The following is a 21456-nucleotide window of genomic DNA, read 5'->3' on the forward strand; positions in this document are numbered from 1 at the left end:
GTATATCCTATATGAGCGCACAGAGAGGCAGACAGATACAGGTGGAGCGCAGTGAAAGGTGGAGTACCTACGTGCCGGAGGTACAGTCTGCGACAGCACTGCTTGAATTCTGGTTTTTGATTTACTTTGATTTGTTGAAATATGATTGTGAAGCTCATATTTCTTAGAAATCCACATCGAGTACTGAATGAGGACGCAGCGTTTATGAAAGCACAGTGAAGCTGTTGTTTCTGTTCCACTTCTAAATATAACAAAACACGAGACTGACACCAGAAACACACAAGGACGTCTATGTCTGTAATCTCGGTATCAATTTCAAGACCTATTTGACTCACAGCTATAGTTTCGAAACACACCACACTCAGCGTATATATAGGCCACAAACAAGTCACAAACAAATATGATCCATTTGAAGTGAAAATATTTTATTCTCATCTTTTGCGAGACATATTTAGGGCACTTGTAGAAAAACACACGCACAAAAAAACGGCTCAGAGACACAAAGAAACCTAATCTTTTCAAGTGTAGACTACTATAGAGAAGCTACATGATTGCAGAAACATCAAAAAATACAAAAATGGAAACAATAAAATAACGTGAAATAAAATAAAGTCATGCCCTTGTGGCTAAATCAACAAGGCATTTCACAAATATAAGGAAACATAAATAAATTATAAGTTAAAATAGTCTTAAAAATATACATTTACTGAGAAACCAGAACAGAATAAAACAAATTTAAGCTACTGTCTCTATAAAGCTGTACACTTTTGGCCAGTGTAGACAATTCTTTTTAAGTTATTTAGGATTGCACAGATGTTAAAACATTTAACACTGTCGAGTGGCTGTATGCAAAAGCAACAATGCTACATTTGTACTGGATAGAAGTCATTCAGGGAAGTTTTTTCCTCTCCCTTCCTTTCCTCCCCCAAACCGTTCAGTCCTGAGAGTCTGCTCCGGATTCCGGCTGCGCTCCGCCGGGGCGAACCGAGCCGGAGCAGCCGTCCGGTCGGGGGCTTTGTCTCCAACACACACCGTCCCCTCATTCACTGCTTTCCTCTCCGGTGTTCTTTAAGTTGCTGGAAGAAACATCGACCTCCTCTTGTTCCCAAAAAATGCGCAGGCAAAATAGTGCAAACAAAAAAAAAACCACACATCTGAGAAAGGGAAGAAGAAATAAAACACGGTGAGTTTTTCCGAGGAACAGTCATTCTGAAGAAAAGACGCAACTCAGCAGAAGGCGTCACCCTTTACCCGAGCATTTTCCCGCCACAGCGTGACGCACATCCCCCCTCCCCCAACCAGCAGTGTTACTACAGCGACTACTATCACTACTACTGCGATTTCACCATCACAAACTCTCCCCAACCCCCCCTCCCCGATAAGACGGACTGGCTCACGTAATCTATCAGGGTTTTACGCAGAAGAAAACATATAAACAAGACCCTTATTTCCAAACCCAAAACAACTACATGACTCCACATTACTTATTCTTATTCTTATTCATCATACATATATATATATATATATATAACAACGTTATAAAATAAAAGGGTAACATTAAATTACATTTTTTTTTTTTTAAATTCAACATTTGAAAAACACGAAAAATCCTCATACCTTCAGCGAATTCTCTTTCTTGGAGTTTGTTCCACCGGGATTGGAGATTTGGAGAGGTGGCACGCGCTCATATCACTTGATTTTCTGTCAGCAGCCCTCCTTCGTTTCACGAAAAAGTCTGATGGAAGGAATAAATCCAGTTAATTACACATTAATTCGCATTTTGGTGAAATTACGCACAGAAAAAATGACAAACTTGAGACTGATCAACACACACAAGGCAAATTAAAGTAAAGAGGACACACGGCTAAAGGTTAGTGTTCTTTAAATGTGTATTTACCTGTGATGTGTGTGTTGTTGTCAGGGGTGGTCGGCCTCTTGCGTCTCAAACACGGGACTTGTCTCTGACTCGTTTTCCCTGAGTTCAGCTTGTCTGTGCGGTTCTCCTGGTTGACCTCAGTCGTGCAAGGGGTGCTGCTAGAGTCGGGCAGGGCCAAGCGCTCCAGTACATCCATATGAGAGGTCTCCGGGAGAACAGAGTCCGATGTGATGATGGGTGTCTGCTTCACGGGCGTCGCCGGCACCCTGGTCCTCTCGTCCTGTACAGAGTCCTGATAAAACACGGGGGTCTTATCCACGACCACTTCTTCCCATGCGTAGTCCCCAACCAGCGGTGTGTTGGTCTCGAAATTAAAGTTCCACCTCTGCTGGTCCCGATCGGAAATCTCCCGGAGTTTGTCTTTCATCTCCCGGTTCAGCTCTTCGTGATCCACCGATCCGAAGAGGTTGCGGCAGACGCTGGTGCGCCGGTGGAGAGGGAAGGTCCTCCGGGCCACCAGCCTCTCCAGCGCACTGCTTGTTAACTGGACGTTGGACATCTCCAAGTTTTTCCAAAAAAACACACAAAATAGACTTTGATCCAAGATAAGAGAGTCAGGTGTTGTTGTTGTTGTTTTGCCTGAAAAGACGTGTGTCTCCTTCTTTCTCGCACGTATCTCCCCTCTTCACTGATTTGTTTAAATGTACCTTCGTAGTGAGATCTGAAGTATATAACCTCCCTACATCTCGTCACTCAGAGCAGCAACCTCTCGGGCGGCTCTCTCATTGGCTGCCACGGTGGCTCGTCCATCCCCCTTTCAAAAAAGTACGCACAACCCCCACCCTGATTTCCCATCGGCCCCTGATGCCCATTTGGCTGTGCGCCGAGCAAAGCGCAGCGATTTGAGTTGTCTCTCAGAGAACACCGAGTGGAGTTTCCCAGATGTCAGCGTCTGAGTGTTATAGTGCTGCACTTTCAGGTCGTCTTTACGCTTACACAAGCAGCTGCTGGGGATGCATCCATTATCGGACGCAGATCTATTTTCTCAGTATACGGTGTTGTGCGTCCGATGATGGACTACTAGGGGAACGACGGCCATACAGCGTGCAGAAAAGCACTATCTGCATGATGCACAATTAAGGAGTCAAAATCTGCCATGCAGCTTTGTTCTTTAGATTAAGTTAAAGGGAGTCTCGCTGTCCGATGTCTGACCTCTTTATGATACTCTGCACATTAACTGTGCACCCTCCTCCTTTTCTGTCTCACCACCACAACACCACCACCTCTTCCTCCCTCAGCGGGTCCTGCAGTGTACACTCAGCACTCTGCGTGGATTTCACACAGACAGAGCTGTTTGGTTTTACGCGCATGATGAGAGGTTTATATTTTCTAAAAGGCCAGCTTAAAAGGTTTCAAACGTTTGCACACTTCTCAGGCTCACCCTTAAATAAAAGCCATTTTTCCCGTGCAGACTAATCCCTATTAAAAGCATCCCTTTAGTTTGAAGATGCAATGGTGATACTGAAAATAACTTCACTTTCAAATATGTTGCTTGCAGTAAAAGAGGCACGTCATGATCATTCCCTGTTTAAAGGGTTCAGTCGATTAACATAGGTGCTCAGTTGCAGCCTGAAACAATGCACAGAGGTAAATCACTACAGCAGTCACAAGACCAGCCCGTCCTTTTAGAGTTAGAATACAGAGTACAAGTATAGGCAGGGTTGTGACTTTGAATCAAGGTCTCACGATACTTCACAAAAACTTGACTTTTCTTCTATTTAAAAATATGATTTTTATCAGAAAGTGTTCCTGTTCATCGAGACAGCGGAGGATCCAGTCTGCTGTCCTTACATTCAAACACAGCTGAGACACACAACGCCTTTACAGCAGATAGAAGGTACACAGCGACACGCAGCGGCGGTAACTGGTACTGCAGTTACGGAAACGTGCAAACTCAGCAAAACCAAGTGCTCTAAAAAAAAAAATCAGATTCCGTTGAGCGTTTGCAGCAGGGGCTTACAGCAGAAAGGTGTTGTGTGTTGTGCACATAGCAGAATGCTGATCCTGATAAATGAGTAAGGAAACTGCATGTGTCTAATGTATGCAAACCATCAGAGGTTAAAACTCTGTACTCTTTTCCTCAATGATTGTCATAGTTCTGTTCCTCCCAAATCTATCACCATTATGTCTCCTTATTGGGCTGATTTAATGTTAGATGCATATCCTCTGGATTAAAGGACATAAATCAGTTCTAGTCTTCTTCCATGAGGATAGACAGGCAGCTCAATCACACATTGTAGCTGCTGCTCCTGTGAGGTTTGAGGTTGTTCGTTATGAAAACTTTGACCTATGCATAACAAATTTACATCACTTGAGTGTAGGCAGGACTGATAAGGCATGGTTTTACACCTGAGATGCCTAATAAATACAGGTGTGACCACTTGTGGTGTCAGGACTGTTGGCAGCAACCAAGAGTCACATCTTCCACTCAATAAGAATCAGAACAAACTGTAAAACTATAAAATATAAATATTGCGCATGACTATTTCCTAACATACAGATTGGTAGAAGTATGGCAGAGTTATAAGGAGACTAGCAGCATGGACGAGTGATGGCCCTTGGAAAGAAACCGTCTCTGTACCTGGTTGTGTGTGTTTTGGCCAGCCTGCCGGGTGTCAGGTGCTTTGAATGAATACACAAACACATATGAGGTGGTTGGCAGCTCCCAGACACAAAAGGAAATAAGTTATCTATGATATAATCAACTATTCTATCAACGATTTCCACAATTCACAAAAATACAAACTCACTTTCTGCCTCAAGAAAGTAGAAGTTATGATAAAGCTAGAAAGGTGACTATAACTTCTAGAGGACGTCTATCCAGCTCAGAAGATGTGACTGTGTTGTCATTTTAAGGCGTATAAGTGTTAATTATTAAACTTACATATGAATGATGACACAGCTATATGAGGAAACTGCATTGGATGTGATGTTTTGTATTCGAAAACTGCAGGTAGTAATATCCATATGTTGGTTTATAGCTCCCTCTAGTGGTGAAAGCTTTCATCGCCCTCCTGAGTTTGTATGTATGCACAGGAGGCCATTTGTACTCAAATCAAAGAACTCTTGTAAGATGTATTGCAGTATATAACTATTCAGACATTAGTAACAGAGCTTCATTAAATCAGTCTCCTCAGAAGTGTGATTTTCATGCCTCATAAAAACACTGATATGGAACATCATCCTCTCTCACATCTCATTCTTCAGCTACAAGATGTACCTCACAGACTTCAGCTCCTCAGGCGCACTTTCACATAGATATCATCAGCTGAAGCGAATGTTTAAAGGCTGTGAAAAGTCAAAGAGAAAGTCTTTATTCAGAGGGAGAGATAAACCTCACTGCTTTCATCAGAGCAGCAGGTATGGTCAGTCCAGCAGTGTGAAGTCCTCTGACCTGTTTCTCTCTGATTAATGCAGCAGTGGTTTGGTTCTTTGATCTCTAAACAAACACACACACTCACACACTCCGCTGGCTAAACTTGCTCTTTGACAGAAATGGAAATACCCTCGGGGCTTATGCATTTAAAAACACGGAGGCTCTGGGGTCCACTGCAGACAAAGAGCAGGAACAGGTCTGGACACTGGGTGTTTAAAATGATGGTTGAACATGCTGCAGATTCAGCCAAAGATCCAGTCAATCACGGTAAGTCCCTGACCAAAGACGATGAAGAGGAAAAGAAAACTCAAACCAACTTTTCTGTCCAACGTCTATCTTAACAGAAAGTCTATTTCTTACAAATTCTCCTTGATTTATTTCATCTGACATTACATTTACACTTTTTTTTGTGTGCACAACAAAAAAAATCATCCAGAAGGAGAAATTTAAATGCTTTTCACTGTTTTAGTCCCAAAAAAAATTGCAATTGCTATTTGTAATGAAATGTGCTTTATAAATAACATTGCTATTGCTATCAAAAGACTAATTTGCAGTGTGACACAAGAGACATCCAGCAACAGAGTCCATAAACAAAATATCATCTTAATTGCAAATAAGGAAAATCCAACTTTCCTCTTACACAAAGTTTGCCATTTCTAAAAACGTCCCTTTAAATCTCAAAGTGGCTGGGAGGAACTTTACTTATGTTTTGGCTTTGGCGCCCCCTGTTGGTCTAGTTTTGTACATGCCAAGGCTGTATCCTGTGAAAAAAATCTCATCCTGCTCTCTTTAAATGTGTCATATCTGCTGCTGTGTCTTCATCACGCTCTCAGTCGTCTGGTTTTGCAGCAGTTTCAGGCATACAAATGATAATAAAGTATAGTCAGTCTTGTTTCTGGTGGTCTTGTTTTCTCTTGAAGGTTATAAAAAGTCATCACCTTTCATTTCAGCCTTCTTCACAAGGGGACTAAAAGCAAACAAGGCTTTAAGTAGCTTGTTAGTTTTAATCTCTACTATAAATGACCCATGCTTTATTATCTGCTGCTTCTGCTGAGAAGTGCTCTGAGCTCTTTTTGTGTCTCAGTTGAGGTTTGGTGTTTTTGTATGTGGCCATTTCAAGTCCCCCCCTCCTCCCTCCTTACCTGAACGGTCTGATCCCTTTTGATGTCCCTGAGGTGCTGCAGGCATCACCACAGGGAGGATAAACAGTCATTTGATCCCACAGCCATATGTGACACCTATAAAACTGTTTCTCTGCGTGCTGCCTTCACTCTTGAAGTTGGTGATGGTGCGACACACCCGGCTGGAGGGATTTCCTGAATGAGTTTGCTGCCGTTTCCTTTCTTAATGATCCCCCTCCGCCAAATTAAGAAGGTGTATCTAGGGGGGACAATAACAACTCTTTTAACAGCAGTGAGAGCAAAACAAAGCAGTGGACTATTTTCTCTTTCAGATTTGACTTCAAATGTGCAGAAATGTAAAAGAAACATGTACAAATTTAGCTCTGTCTGTCAAAGAACACAAACATCTAACAGAGACATTCGCAATTATGCATTAATGAGTGTTTATGTCAAACCAAAGCAGCAGTTTCAGAGCATGTCATTTAAAAAAAGAGAGGCGCTCTGACAGCTTCGACTGATATTGACTTCAGCCAAAATCAGAGTGTGTATTTGACTAAAGCCCTGCAGCTATTTCTGTGTCTCCGCTTTGATTTTTAATAAATCATGCTTTCATCTGGATGTACTGATAATGACACATCTAGGCTTTGAGGACATCTGTGCTCTTATTTTGTTAAGTGTTGATGGCAGATGACAGCTGTTACCGCCAGTGCTTTTATCCATGATGGTTATTTTTCTCAATAAAAATAGAACAGAAAAAGCCTCCTCCAATGACATTAAAATATGAAACAACCACAACAAAGAGAGATCTTTTCGTGCGTGAAGGTGCTTCAGAATGTGAGAAACTATTTCTGTTACAAACTTTTCATAATCAGGTTTATTCTGCAGCAACATAGTCAGATTTCTAACCCTAATTTGATCAATCATCCAGCAGCCAGTTCACTCAGTTTCAGCTGAAACATGCTCTGAATTACAATGACCTCCTGTGTTCAGACAGTGCTTCAAACATTCAGACAGAGCTGCTTGTTCAGGTAAAAGCTCTGGGATTGTATGTGTAATATTTTTGCAGAAGCAGAGACCCAACTGGAAAGAAAATATGAAAGCAGGCAGCTACGGGTTGCTGTTCTGAACTGTTCCTTTGAAGATAAATCTTTGAAAGGTGAGCTTTTGTCTTGCTGGCCACAGAAAACAATGACACCCTACCTGTCTCAGTTTGACTTGCATTCTGTTTGTAAAGGGCAGATATGTATTGTTGGAGGTTTAGTAGCTTCAAAAAAAGTCTTCCTAATTGTGGATTTCAAAAGCCAAAGAATAACCTTTGTGTGGAAACAGTAAAAGCCTTCAAAGGAGCAGCATTATTGGAGGTTTGTTTTGAATGCTAAATGTTTTATATCCCATGCAGTTAAACATTATATATGCGGTTAGGACCAAGAGTCCTGCCATTCATTCACCCTTATAATAACAAAACCTCTTTCCTGTCTGCACTTTATGACCTACATAGGATCCCAGGCCTCAGAGCCTGCAAACTAAATTGTTGCCTCAAGCCACAATCCAACACACACACTCACAAACTCAGAAAGAGTAAGGTAATCATGAAACAACATCTAAGGAGATCCACAATTTAGTGTTTTGCACACATATCTTGATCTGTAACAGAAGCGTAAATATTCTAATAAAGGGACACTGAAATTCTTGCAAACGCGCAATATCAAAATTCAACTCCTGACTTCGGAGTATCCTCACGTGAACAAAGATCTAGCAACAAGTATCACACTAAAGGTAATGTTCTAAATTTAGAGGAATATTGTCACTGAGAGCAAAACCTAATTTAAACAATCAATTAAAAGATGAGTGCATCATTTTCTCTGTGATGTAATTCTGTTAACATAGTAGGTCTATCAAAATGCCCCTTCTACTCTTTACCTCTGGCCTACAGACCTAAATTCTGCTTACACAAGAGAGAGCGTGAGATAGGGTGAGAGAGATATAATAGAACCATGTGTTGTCAGCTGAGGGATTTTCCCAACTGGGAAATTCAGTCTCCAAGGGAACTTTCAAAAAGAATCTTTGACAAGCAAAACATGGAGATGCAGTCCAAGCAAAGGTTGGAATTGCCCAACAGTGACTACTTTTAAAGAAGCATGAGAGCGCCTCTCACACAGACACAGACAGACAGTGCATACCTGGAGGGATTCAGCTGCATCATTTGTGGTTGAGTGAGCCAAGCCATTAGAAAACTGGTGAGTGGAAACAGCTGACTGATGGAAGTCAGATCCTCAGCATCTTACATTTGAAAAGCGTCCTTTTTTTTAATTTTAAGGTTCAATGTGTAGAAGTTGGAAGTCTATGGGCAGATGTGGAAAGCTGACTTAAGGTATAATCATATCAAAGTAGGTTTGGACTTGTGCACTACCTGTTCATTAACTCCAGCATGGCTTTCCTCTACAAATCCCGCCGTGCTGTACCGCCATGTTTCTACAGGTGCCCGGTGCGAACAGTGCAGTTGCAGCAGGTGTGCAAAAGGAGAGTGAACAAATTACTGCAATTTTAAACTTCACCGCTAGATGTCACTAACTTTGACACACTATTTCTTGACAGAAGTGTGATGAAAAGAATAGAACAGATAATAAAGTAAAAGAAAAACGAAATTAATAAAAATAAAAAATATCCAAGAACTTGAAATATGGGGATGTGAAGACGAACATTCAACACAGAAAAACGTTTTTCAAGTGGTTCAGTAATGTGTGAAAAATTGCTTTATTAATAAACTATCTTTAAATATGCATGCTTTGTAGATTAGTACAAAGGAAGTGCAAAGAAGGAATATCTTGATCATCAGTTTGCCTTTTTAAAAGTTGTTGTAATAATTGAAAATATCCTTAAATATAGATGTCCCTCATGTGCAGTCCTACATATTCTACAGCTATATCGCTTCTGTGTTAGAATCAAAAGCTATAGCATTTTCATCATAATAATTTTTACTTATTGGATTCAACTCCATACAACAAAATCCTTTGAAATCATCTTTTTTTAAGTAAAGTCAATTTAAAAAAGAGGGATTATTTAAATGAACCCATGAACACACCATTAGATGACTCCTCAACATTTATATATTTACATAATAATAATATTTTTTTTATTCAACAAAAATTGCTTCTATTCTTACTTCATGTATTGATTAAATTTTTTTTTTTTTTTAATATGTATTTAACATTTTTAAATAATACAATGACAAACACTACAGACATGTGCTCAAACAAATCAAAATACTCTAATGAATAAAAGAGACAAGGAGAGAAAATAAACAAAAACATGAATGGGACATATAACTCATGTTGATATATAAATAAAAATATATGCAATATTTCAGATGCTAAGATGAAAATCCTCTCCAAGAAACTCATTTAAAAGGTCTACTGTTTTATTTTTATTTTTTTAAATTATAAATCAATTCAAGCGTTTTTATAGTATAACTTTATTTTTATTGTAAATAAACACGGACATAGGGGGTACATTTTTCTTTTTACATTTGTGAATATGAAATTTACCATATAGTATCATTAAATGTACAATTAACAACATATTTGAAGTACTTTATAACAGCCTTACAATCAATAATGAGATTATATTTAGCTTTGCACATCAAATATCCTGTCATTATATGAGATAATTTCTTCATTTATGGCATATGACGTTTGAGGTGGAGGCCGGGCGGAAGTGACGACACATAATTACCCCAAACATGCTGTAACAAGAGAGGTTCTGATGAAACATGTTACTACAGTTCAGCTCTGCACCGCATAGTGACAGATGCACTGATATGTAACCGCTTATCACTGCTGAATTTAAGACCCTTGACTTTAACTCATGAGCTGTTGCAATTAAAGCGTAAAAGCGATTAAACGACCTCAGCTAAACCCGCCAGAGAGGTCAGACTGTCCAAGCTAGAAAAGACGCATACCAAAAGAAGAGACATTTCCGCTCCTAAAGTTGTAATTTCAAAATATTTTTATTCTCCATTCTGTTTGATTTAGAAAGGAATATAGGACTGGCATGTGAAACGTGTTAAAATAAAAGCATAACGTTTAGATTAGAAGATTAAGAGGATTGGATGCAAGTAGTTATACAGAACTGTGGAGGATTGCAGCATCATGATTAGACAGAGGCATAAAAACAGGTAGTGTTTATCTTAAAAATACAAACTGAAAATGTTGTTTTGCTACATATATCAGACCATCAATCAATCAGACTTTATTTATAAAGCACTTTTCATACAATGACATTGTAACACAAAGTGCTGTACATAAAAACAGCCTAAAATAGAATAGATTAAGAAAAAGACAATAATGTCCAATAACAATAATAACAATAATACTTTTTTTTTTAAGTAAAAACAAATTAGAGAAGAAAAGAAATATAAGTGGAAATGCAATAAAATAAATAGCTTAATATTAAAATAATTAGTAAATAGGATAAAAATAATAACAATAAGAAAATGGTAATAATTTGAAATAAAAAATAGGGGAAAAAATAAAATTGGAAACACAATAAAATAAATAAGTTAAAATTTAAAAAACGAATAAGTACAAAAGGTAAAAAAATAACAATTAGAATAATAAATTATAATAATTTGAAATTAAAAAAAAGAAGGAAAAAACAATAGTGGAAAAAAAGAAGTAGTATTAATAATAACATTAATGATAATAATAAAAATAAAGAATAAAAATAACAATTAAAAAAAACAGAAAAAATGAAAAGAGTTAACACCACGTGATAATCTACATAGAGCAGCAGAACGTATTCTTCCCTGAATTTAGAAGTTGTGCTACAGAAGGGAGTTAAAACCCCAAATGATCAAGATTAAATCTGCAACCAGCTTAATTGACCCAGGAAGCCTTTTTATACCAAATGTAAATGACCCTCTCTGATGTCTTGGTACAGTTGCAAAGTAAAATCATATTTTATTTTGAAAGAGCCAAACCGGATGTGGTGTATCTGTCACCGTGGGCTTCACATCAAACATCCTCCATGCCCATGTGATGTGCGTCTGGAGTGTAGCTCCACAGTCTGGTGTTACGCGCGGTTTGTCTTTTTGTTGCTCCTGTAGATGCAGCCTCCAGGCGGAATGTGACTCCTTCTTACAGCTGAATTATCTTTCCTTCAGGTTGATAACTTAGTAAACGGTTCGGAGGGTTTGTTCTGTTGTTGCTTATCGTTAGCATGCCCTGAACACATCCGGACCTGAGTCAGTATCATCAGGTTTATCCCTCTAATTCACCTGGTAAGTACTGCAGTGTTAAATACAATGTAAACAATACATTACCAGCTATTGTAAAGCCAATATCCATGCGTAAATTGAAGAACTATGTCTGACTAATAGTGTTTGGACGTCGCCCACTTGTTAGCAAGCTTTTGAGATAACTTCTCCTTGTTAGCGAGGTCAAATAGGCAGAAAATAGCCAGCTCCAAATAGCTAATGTAGTTATAAAAGCCAAGCTGTCTGACCTCCAGGTTTGGCAGAGCAGCAGCCACTGTGATTTGTTTACCACCAAATTAAAAACACCTCCAGTGGTTACGTCAGAAAGAGGTCGCCATTTCTGACATCTCACAGTATTGTCTCTTAGTTTAGTGTTGACTGTAAGCAGGTGCGTCCTGAAGGGTGGCCAGGGAGGGCATCCAGGGCGTGATGCCTCTGCGCTCTGATTGGCTGACCCAGGTGCTGCCCCAGAATCCTCAATTATGATTGGCACTCTGCCTGGACAAGGGCAAGGAAAGCACTCAGGTCTATTTGGACTGTGTTGGAATAGAATGCTGGTAGCTTTCTTGAATGCTACACTGAGACTTTTGTTGGCACAACAGTTAGGGTATCTATTTCATAAGACAGGTGTGAAGTTACTTCAGGTGCAGGAGTTTGTTTGTAGTTATCTGTGAACTTTAAATGTGCTTTTGGACAACTATTCTGTTTGTGAGTCTAAAGTAGGGATGGGCATTTCAAGCCAAAACACTATTGGATAATCACTGGCATCTATTTGGCTATTATTAGTAATCGGGCGGGACCATAGACTATATATATAATGGACGGCGCCGCTCCGCCTTTTCCCACTCTACAGTTTTGAAGCCAAAATATCCCGTTCCAGAACGTTGCCATCTTTTACATTTTCTGCAGCAGCTGTCAATCAAAGTGAAACCGGATGTAAAACCCTGTTTTTTAACCTTTAATAACTAAGGCAAGGCAGCTTTATTTGTATAGCTCATTTCATACACGAGGGCAACTCAATGTGCTTTACATTAAAAGATTAAAAGCATTGGAGACATTCAGACAAGCATAAAAGAACACAATTAAAATGACAAATATAATAAAACAAAAGAAAAAGAAAATTAGAAATATATTAAAAATTTAATTTAAAGTGGGTTAAATGAGCTAAGATAGGAACGCAGTGGCAAATAAAAAAGTCTTAATCTTTGATTTAAAAGAGGTAAGAGTTTGAGCAGACCTACAGCTTTCAGGGAGTGTGTTCCAGATATGTGGTGCATAATGACTGAACGCTGCTTCACCAAAAAGAAACGTTTCAGAAAAAGAGGCCTTGAACGAGGGCTGGGCGATATAGCCTAGGAATAAAATCCCTGATTTTTTTTAAACAAAAAACTGAATTTACAATTTTAATCGATTTTGTGTTTTTCTCCTGAAAATAGTAATAAAAGCAGTATAACTTTCAGCTAGATGTCTAACTTGAAATAAAGCTACAGTACAACTTAAAGAGACTTAATTTTCCATCTCATGAAAATAATAATTTCTTTAAAAAAAAAAAGTTAAAAATGTTACACTCAGGTGTCAGATCATATATGATAGTCCCCCCCCCCTCCTCAGTAAGGTGGGCCACCCGGCCATGCTCAGTCTCTGCGATTATCTCCGTTTCTGAATCTCACGCCTATACATATGTATTTCCAGCGACTGTCACTAATGTCTTTGGCTTCTTTTGCAATTAGCATTCTTGTTCTTCTGTTATTTAATGTGGTTAGCAAACAGCTTTAAGACACCCTATAGCCACCGTCTGGCGGGAATAATGTTTTACAACCAGGCACCGGGGAAAATAATGAAAATAGCACTTCTGAAATGAGATATTAATCACGTTAACTCTTCAATTTTTAATAAGTGAACGAATATTCAAGAATTCAAAAAGCATGTCCCATATCTAGCCTACAGAAAAAAAACTAATAGGATTCATATTTGAAGTTCTATTGGACTTCTTTAAAAGTTAAAAATGTTACACTCAGTTATCATGTCATGTATGATAATCCCCCCCCCCTGCTCAGTAAGGTTGGCCCCCCGGGTAACAGCGTGTGGACACGCCCCTGCTGCCCATGAGTAAGTGGTAGCAGAGAAGAAGTCCTAGCTTCCACATCTTGCATGCATGTCTGAAATGTGCTCTGCCTTGCTGTGCCTTGCTGCTGGGCGGTGTTCAGGACTCAGCAGCAGAAGCCTCTGCAGGCAGACGTGATTTTCAGGTTCTTGGTATAACTCTAAAAACGCTCCTTTCCTCCGACCACCCCAGGATGCCGACAGTCACTTGGGTGGGGCTGACGCGGATGACAGTACACGGGAGCCGAGCCCAGGGATAAACCACCGCGCTCAGGATCAGGGTTTAAAAGAAGGAGGGGGCGGATTGTCGGCGGCGAAGCCATGACCAAGTCCGAATCCAAGAAAAGCAGCGTGGCAGCGATCAGCGCCGCCGGCAAGTGCGCCACAGTCGCGTCCGCCGTCGAGCAGGTCAAGAACGGATCCGTCGAGTCAGGCAGTCCGGATCAGAGCGCGCACACCACCACCAGAGCCGGTGTGATGAAGCAGACATCCAGAGAGTGCCTGCACTGGAAAAACACGGAGTGCGAAGTCTATGACGACGGGACCAACACCTTTTTCTGGTGAGTGCTTTTTTCTGCCAATGTCAATAATGCAAAGTCAAACAGAAGCGCTGCAGGGCTGTGAGGGGACTGTGAAGGGGACTACCTGGACCAGGAGAAAACTGCACTAACATGCATGTGTTAAGGGGACAGGCTGGGTGTGTTAAAGCTTTTCAAGGTGAACTGAAAGACAGACCCGTGTGACCTCCATATATAACAACATGTTTTCACATATCTCACTATCTGTCTGTATGAGCTTTGCCTTTAAGATTGAAGATTCAAGAAAGCTTTATTGCCAAGTGAGCTTGCACACACAAGAGATTTGACGTGGTGAAGGGAACACTGGTATTTAACAGCAAGACAGTAAGGACACAACAAGACAGTAAGGACACAACAAGACAGTAAGGACAATAAATATATAAACCTAAACATAAATCCCAAAATTCTAAATAAAAATAAAAATAATATCTGTACAAAGAAAGGTATAGAATTACTTTTAAAGACATGAAATAAGTTAAATTAGCCTCAGCATGAGTGCACATGAAGTAGATGAATATAATAATAAAATATGTTATGGAATAAATTACAATACTGCACATGGTTATGAGGTATTGCACCGGAAATCAAGTATTGCACATGTATGTGATCTGTCACAGGACTCTTTAGTGGTTGCCAGTGTGATTGTTCATGAGGGATACGGCCTGCTCCGGTGCCAAGATGTTCTGGTGCTCAGAGTTCAGTTAACAGTTATTTTAAAGTGTTCTCCCGGCCTATAATTGATGCTTATAATGCACATCTGAGCTCAGAGCTAATTGCTAACACCTTTTTCTGGTGAGTGCTTTTCTAATGTCAATAATGCACCGTCAAACAGTAACGCTGCAAGGCTGTGAGGGGGACTGTGGTACCTGGACCAGGAGAAAACTGCACCAACATGCATGTGTTATGGGGACAGGCTGGGTAGGTGAACTGAAAGACAGACCCGTGTGACCTCCATATATAACAACATGTTTTCTCATATCTCACTATCTGTCTGTATGAGCTTTGCCTATAAGATTCAAGATTCAAGAAAGCTTTATTGCCAAGTGAGCTTGCACACACAAGGAATTTGACGTGGTGAAGGGAACACTGGTACTTAACAACAAGACAGTAAGGACACAACAAGACAGTGAGGACAATAAATATATAAACCTAAACACAAATCCAAAAAATCTAAATAAAAATAGAAGTAATATCTGTACAAAGAAAGGTATATAAGTACTTTTAAACACATGAAATAAGTTAACTTAGCCTAAGCCAGAGTGCAAATGAAGTAGATGAATATAATAATAAAATATCTTATGGAATAAATTACAATATTGCACATGGTTATGAGGTATTGCACCGGAAATCAAGTACTGCACATGTATGTGATCTGTAAAGTGTTCTCCCGGCCTGTAATTGATGCTTATAATGCACATCTGAGCTAAGAGCTTATTGCTAACAAGCCGATAGTGAATATCCCTGCCTGCACCTTGAGCAGAGAGTTACATGACACACTTGAGGTCAAGACAGATACTCTGACAATGCAGTAAACCACAGTTATGCATGACACAAATTCTCACACACGAGGGACTTACAGGGACATGCTGACATGTGCAGGATGCATGTGGCATGATGTTAGCGCTGGCACCAGGAATGTCGAGAAAAGTGACATTCTCTCTCTCTCCCTGCAGTCGTCTGTAATGTATCGCTGCATTGACCCTTCGAACCTGTCGCTTCAAGAATATTTAAGCCCGAGAGTGTGTGTCTGTGTGCCTCTCGTCTCTGCTGTGTGTGGGAAAGCAAGAGGGCAGGAAGAATCTGCTAAGCTGTCCAATATATTTCGACAGCAGAGGAGACCTGTCCTCCCAGAGAGAAGGCTTAATGAGAGTTTCTCATTACAGTGTTGGGACCTTGGCATCCAGGTTTCCTTGTATTGTTATATTCTGGGATTTAACAGGAACTAATGTGCAGCAGAGATACCTTTGTTAGGTAAGTTATTGAAGTGAACTTTTAAAAGGGCAATGCATTTAGAAACTTAACTTGCATTATAGAGCATAACTGAGCACAAACTAAAGCCTCCAGAACAAGAGACAAGTTTGATTATCACTCTTTAAGAACACAAGTCAGGATTAATGCAGTTGTTTTAGCTGCTCTTGAAGATGCAATATTGAGATACTGCATCTAAACTTTACAGTGAACCTGACTGGGGCTCACTTGGTTTTGTCACAGTGGAGCAGCTCTGCTTAATGACTGCATTTTCATCATCATGCACAATACACTGCATGCAAAACAAGACTAAAAGTAATACAAACTATGACAGACTTTTTGATGTAAAAAAAGCAGATTGCAGAATGGACACAGGACCACTAGATCAGGGGTTCCCAAAGTGGGGGTCGGGACTCTCTGTGGGGTTGCCAGACACTAATTGGGGGTCCCGAGATGATTTTTGTTTTTGATTAATCTAAAATGTTGTATATTGTCCATTACTGAAAATATGTATTTTTTTAAGTAATTCAATTTGAAATTAAAACCATGCAAATACATTATTTTCATTAGTTTTCTGCCTTTTTTGTTGCTAGATGGCTCCTAAGGTTAGGGTTAGAGTCAGGGTTAGTGAACAGTTAATCAACAAAAGCATCAGTAACAGCAATTAATTCATAACAGCACAGGACACAAAGCCACATGTGCATAGGTGTCTAAATTTCTGCAGACCAGCTGCCCTAGATTATTGCAAATATGCAAACTTTAGTATTTGTTTATTGCATGTTAAATCAACACAATAATAATCATTGCTATATTACACAGCACTTCTGCTCACATGGTAGGCCCATATTGCTGCTGTCGAGCGAGTCTGGCATTAAGAGGCGGGCTTTAAGCCTAGCCAACAGCTATAGTGTTCCCGCCTGTCAATCAAGTCAGCTGTGCCTCTCATTGGAAGACTTGTAATCTCAATATCTTTGAAATTACCACGTTATGAAAAAATTCACCCCCCGTACAGTGTGTGCCGATCGAGAAATGAGCTAACCAGGCCTGTGTATTTTTGATATCTGTTAAAGATGCCTCACATTGCTTGATAGGCTCTCTCAGTTTGTCACAAAGGAACACTGATCATGCACTGCAGCTGCAGCTGTAGCTGTTTACCTTGCAGAACTATCAGCAGTTTTCAGTAGCATTCCACACTTTGGATTATTTTAGGTTACACTGACATGATAGCTGATAAAAAGTCACGTGACTATACCAAATAAAACAGGCTGTAGAGGGAGGAATATGCACCACTGAGGGTAAGAAAAAATAGCCTGATTTAACCCTTGCACACTTGTATTGTTAATCACTATAATGCTGTTTTCTGATCACATTAGAGCATGCACACTCATTTAAATATATATACACCATATAATCCTGCTTTGATGTATTGAAGTGTATCAATGCAGCTTTGATCGGCTCATATATCCTAGCTTTGAAGATCTGACTGTGTTTGTTATCAGTCTGTACAGAAGCATTCTGGTCGTCTTGTGTAAAAGAGATGCAGCAAAGAGCCGTCTGTTGATGGAGGCCGCTTCCCCTGCTTGTTTAGCAGGGTCATGCATCACGTCTTATTGGCACAGGATGAAGTTGGCAAAGTGTTTTTTTTCTCTGATAACATCGGAAAAGCTCAGATAACCCTTATATAGAACTCAGCCTGATGAAGCAAACATTTGTGCTGGCACACTGCATTCGCCTTTTCCCTAAATAGCATCGCAGCCCACACATTTCAGCTCCAAAGCCCCCTTCTGACAGTGATTTCAGACTTCTAAAAATACCTCGGAAAAAGTTTTATTTTTAACATGTTTTTGAATCAGGAACTCTTTAGTCAGGGTGGTGACACCACTTAGAGGAAAATTGAGTTCATAACTGGATTTGATGTTATCTAAGTGTCACAAGGAGGGTGACCCTGTGACTTGTAAGGTGGTGACATCATGGAAACCAGAGCCGGCTGTGGTCAAACACAACGGGCTGCAGAAGATGTTGTTTTAAATGAAGTCAAGTCTTTTAAATCAGTGAAGTCAATCTGTTTTCATCAAGGTTATGTGATCCAGATTAGATTATGCACTGATTGGTCATCAAACAGTTTCCCAAGTTGAATCTTTGTTCCATCCAGAAGCTCAATATAAGTGTCATATTTGATCCCACGTTTGTCTTGTCGCTCACTTTCTCAAAGTGTTTCCGCTGCATGGTTCCTCTCCCTGCAGTGGTGCGTGGTTGTCAGGCAAGGGAGAAGCCAAGCCCTCCCTCGTGTCTCCTGCCAAACAGGTTGGATAAGGAGCTCGAGCAGGGAGAACATGCTAATGACACCCGGCTCACCGTGTCTGTAACTCAGACTGTAGGCCAAAGGGCTGGCAGACTGTGGGGGGTGACGCTCTGTAGGTTGACAGGTGACAATGGTCTCGTTACAGATAAGGCATTTTTTTAAAACCATGGCTTGAAAGCGTTATCAGGTTCCTTTGAGTTCTAAGACTTGAATCTGTAAATACCAAGTGGCAGAGAAAGCTACCGCGTCTCGTTCCACTGACCTTGTTTGCTGTTCCAGAACAATTAAAAACACATAACAGCGTTTGACTGTTGCGCCGCCTCACATTTCCCTAATGGGAGGAAACATGAACAGTTTATTTTTTTCTGAAGTGACTCATTATGACTGCCTTTACCCTCTCTGGAGAGCAGCTCTGTCAGGCAAATGTCACAGAACATGCTCGGGGGAAACTGTCTGGTGTTTGTGCGTTGTTTTGCTAGTTTGATGAGCTGAGGGGAACAAACTACACATGCTGTTTATGGTCTTTACTTTGTCCTCAAGAGAGCACAGTGTGTTTGTTCTGCCGAATGCTACCCGACATGTATTGATTATGATTCTTTTAAAAACAATCCTATTCATGGAGGTTTATTTACTTCACAATCAGTGTCAAAGTTCGCTCCCAGGTCACCCACCCGGCAGCACGCTGATGTTTTAAGCGAGCTGACTGGAGTAAATTTGACAGCTGATGCACCCCCGAGCGAACAAACGCAGCATCAGTGATAGGTCAAGCCTTTAAAAGTGCATGGATCGACCCTGAGCCTGAGTCCACGGATTGCTTTGGGTCATACCATTAATTATAAATATGTGGCTACAGCTAATGGCTTCATTGGAAATTCCCCGTTTCTCATAAGTTTAGTCCATGCACAAAATGGTTTAAAGAAACATCGGTCAGTGTTTTCCAAAACCCAGAATGACATCCTGAGAAGCTTTACTTCCACTATAATTGAAAAACATTCAGCGTGGCGTCACAGAGGAGTGAAGAAAGAAGAAAACACTCACATTAAAGGAACAAGAATCTGATCATTTTGTGTCTTTTTCTCCAGAAAACTCTAATTTGGCGATTAGTTTCATTGGCTAGAAATATACTTTTACAGTTTCAGAAAAACATGCCATGTGGGTTTACGTTTTCAAGATTACGACAACATTATGAGGAGGAATACAGAAGAAATATACATAGAGCTTACAGTATGAACTATTACTCATATTACTCACTATTTCTGTTGGGTGTCTGCGGTATTAAATAATACCTGAATCCATAATAAGTCATACTAATACTACTACTAATATGCCAAATCTTCCATCTGTTATTGATCTCAATCTTTTTGTCATGAACTCTCTTTTGACCTGCCGGGGACTCCAGATGAAGAATAGAATAGAATATATCTTTATGGTCATTGTAAATTGTGCTATGAAATTGAAGTGCAACCCATTCCAGTGCAAAAAGATGCATTAAAAGAACAGTAGTAAAAGAAGAAAGAAAAAAGAGTAGATAAAGATAAATAATAAATAAAAACAAAGAGACACACAGCATTCAACAGTCAGACATTCAAGTGATCAAATGATTGCACAGTCCCAATTTATGGGAGCTGTTGGCTAGGAGGCTCAAAGCCCGCCTCTAGCTCGACAGTAGTTATGTTGAGTTCAACATTTCCAATATGGCTGCCGCCGCCGATTGGCTTCAAAGCAACGTTCAGGAACAGATGGATGACGTCACGGATACTATGTCCATTATTAATACAGTCTTTGGTACAGCCACCAGAGTCAGTTTGGAGGTAACATTTCTTGCCTGGGTTTGAACCACCAGACGTCCAATGGATAGACGACCATCTCTTCATCATAGTGCATGTTTCCATCCATCAGAGTTACAGAAACAGCTTCGACAAGACTCCATGTGGTCTGGAGCTGTGGTTTCTAGACTGACGTTCAGAGGTCAGCTGATAGCTCTCTGAAGCTTCATCTGTCTACTTCTGAGTAATGCTAAACCAAGGCCTCCATCCTGAAGGGGACATGTGCACATATTGATTAGGAAAGAAATGCCTGTTAACATAAAATAATTGTCCTTATTAATTAACTTATTACTGTTGCAGTCGTGCAGCCAGCCAGGTTGATTGATCACTCTGAATTGCCCGTAGGTGTGAGTGTGTGCATGAATGGTTGTCTGTCTCTCTGTGTTAGCCTTGTGATAGGTTGGCGACCTGTCCAGGGTGTGCCATGCCTTCCGCCCAAAGCCAGCTGGGATAGGCTCCAGCCCCCCGTGACCCCCAACGGGATAAGCGGTCAAGATAATGGATGGATGGACTGTTGCAGTCTGTTCACTGAAAATGCTCGTATAGCAGCAACGATAAAATTAGGATTTTATGCAGATCTATGCAAAAACTAATGATAGATGATTGCAGCTATTAATCTGAATTCCAAAGTAGAGTATTAGACCATCATATTTTCTTTCTCTATTAATTACCTGCACTTGTATCCTCAACAACTTTCCCCCACTGCAGCACTTCATCCTGTTCCTGCTCCTTTATTGAACATTTGGGGGTCGCTCTTTGCATACCTTTGCACAACTGTTATCAGTGACAGGATAAACACAACTTTGCCCTTTGAGTTGAGATACGTCTCACAGATAGCATGGATGTATACTTTAACCACTAATCTATGTAACTATAGTAAGACAAAGGCCAAGGTGTGCTCCCTGCTGCTGAGAGATACGAGGCTGCAAGGACACCATCGTGGACTTTAAACTCAAGTCCACAGACGTACAGATATTATTACTGAGGTTTCT

General features: G+C 40.2%; 2 protein-coding genes across 5 annotated transcripts in view; one reads left to right on the forward strand and one right to left on the reverse strand.

Annotated features, from left to right (window-relative positions):
- Positions 1-404: 404 nt before the first annotated feature.
- LOC117814879 (cyclin-dependent kinase inhibitor 1C-like) lies at positions 405-8924 on the reverse strand. 2 transcript variants are annotated; one of them, XM_034686430.1, is made up of 5 exons: positions 8844-8861; positions 8614-8713; positions 1898-6692; positions 1618-1735; positions 405-1154 (listed from the first exon to the last, which is right to left on the reverse strand). In XM_034686430.1, exons 3-4 carry the CDS (start codon positions 2433-2435, stop codon positions 1620-1622), a joined length of 654 nt encoding a protein of 217 aa, XP_034542321.1. In that variant the 5' UTR covers positions 2436-6692; positions 8614-8713; positions 8844-8861; the 3' UTR covers positions 405-1154; positions 1618-1619. The 2 variants fall into 2 exon arrangements, with proteins under 2 accessions (XP_034542321.1, XP_034542320.1); XM_034686429.1 differs by having other exon boundaries at positions 8614-8924.
- A 2394-nt stretch (positions 8925-11318) lies between these two features.
- Positions 11319-21456, forward strand: part of ptdss2 (phosphatidylserine synthase 2) — a 35217-nt gene continuing 25079 nt past the window's right edge. The window contains exons 1-3 of one of the 3 annotated variants that reach the window (XM_034685493.1): positions 11422-11711; positions 13745-13796; positions 13984-14350. In XM_034685493.1, coding sequence (XP_034541384.1) covers positions 14112-14350 — 239 coding nt within the window. In that variant the 5' untranslated portion in view covers positions 11422-11711; positions 13745-13796; positions 13984-14111. Of the gene's footprint in view, positions 11712-13744; positions 13797-13983; positions 14351-21456 lie in introns of all 3 variants that reach the window. The other 2 variants (XM_034685492.1, XM_034685491.1) reach the window with 2 other exon arrangements.

This window comes from Notolabrus celidotus, chromosome 6 (genome assembly GCF_009762535.1).
Source record: "Notolabrus celidotus isolate fNotCel1 chromosome 6, fNotCel1.pri, whole genome shotgun sequence".
NCBI classification, from domain to species: domain Eukaryota; kingdom Metazoa; phylum Chordata; class Actinopteri; order Labriformes; family Labridae; genus Notolabrus; species Notolabrus celidotus.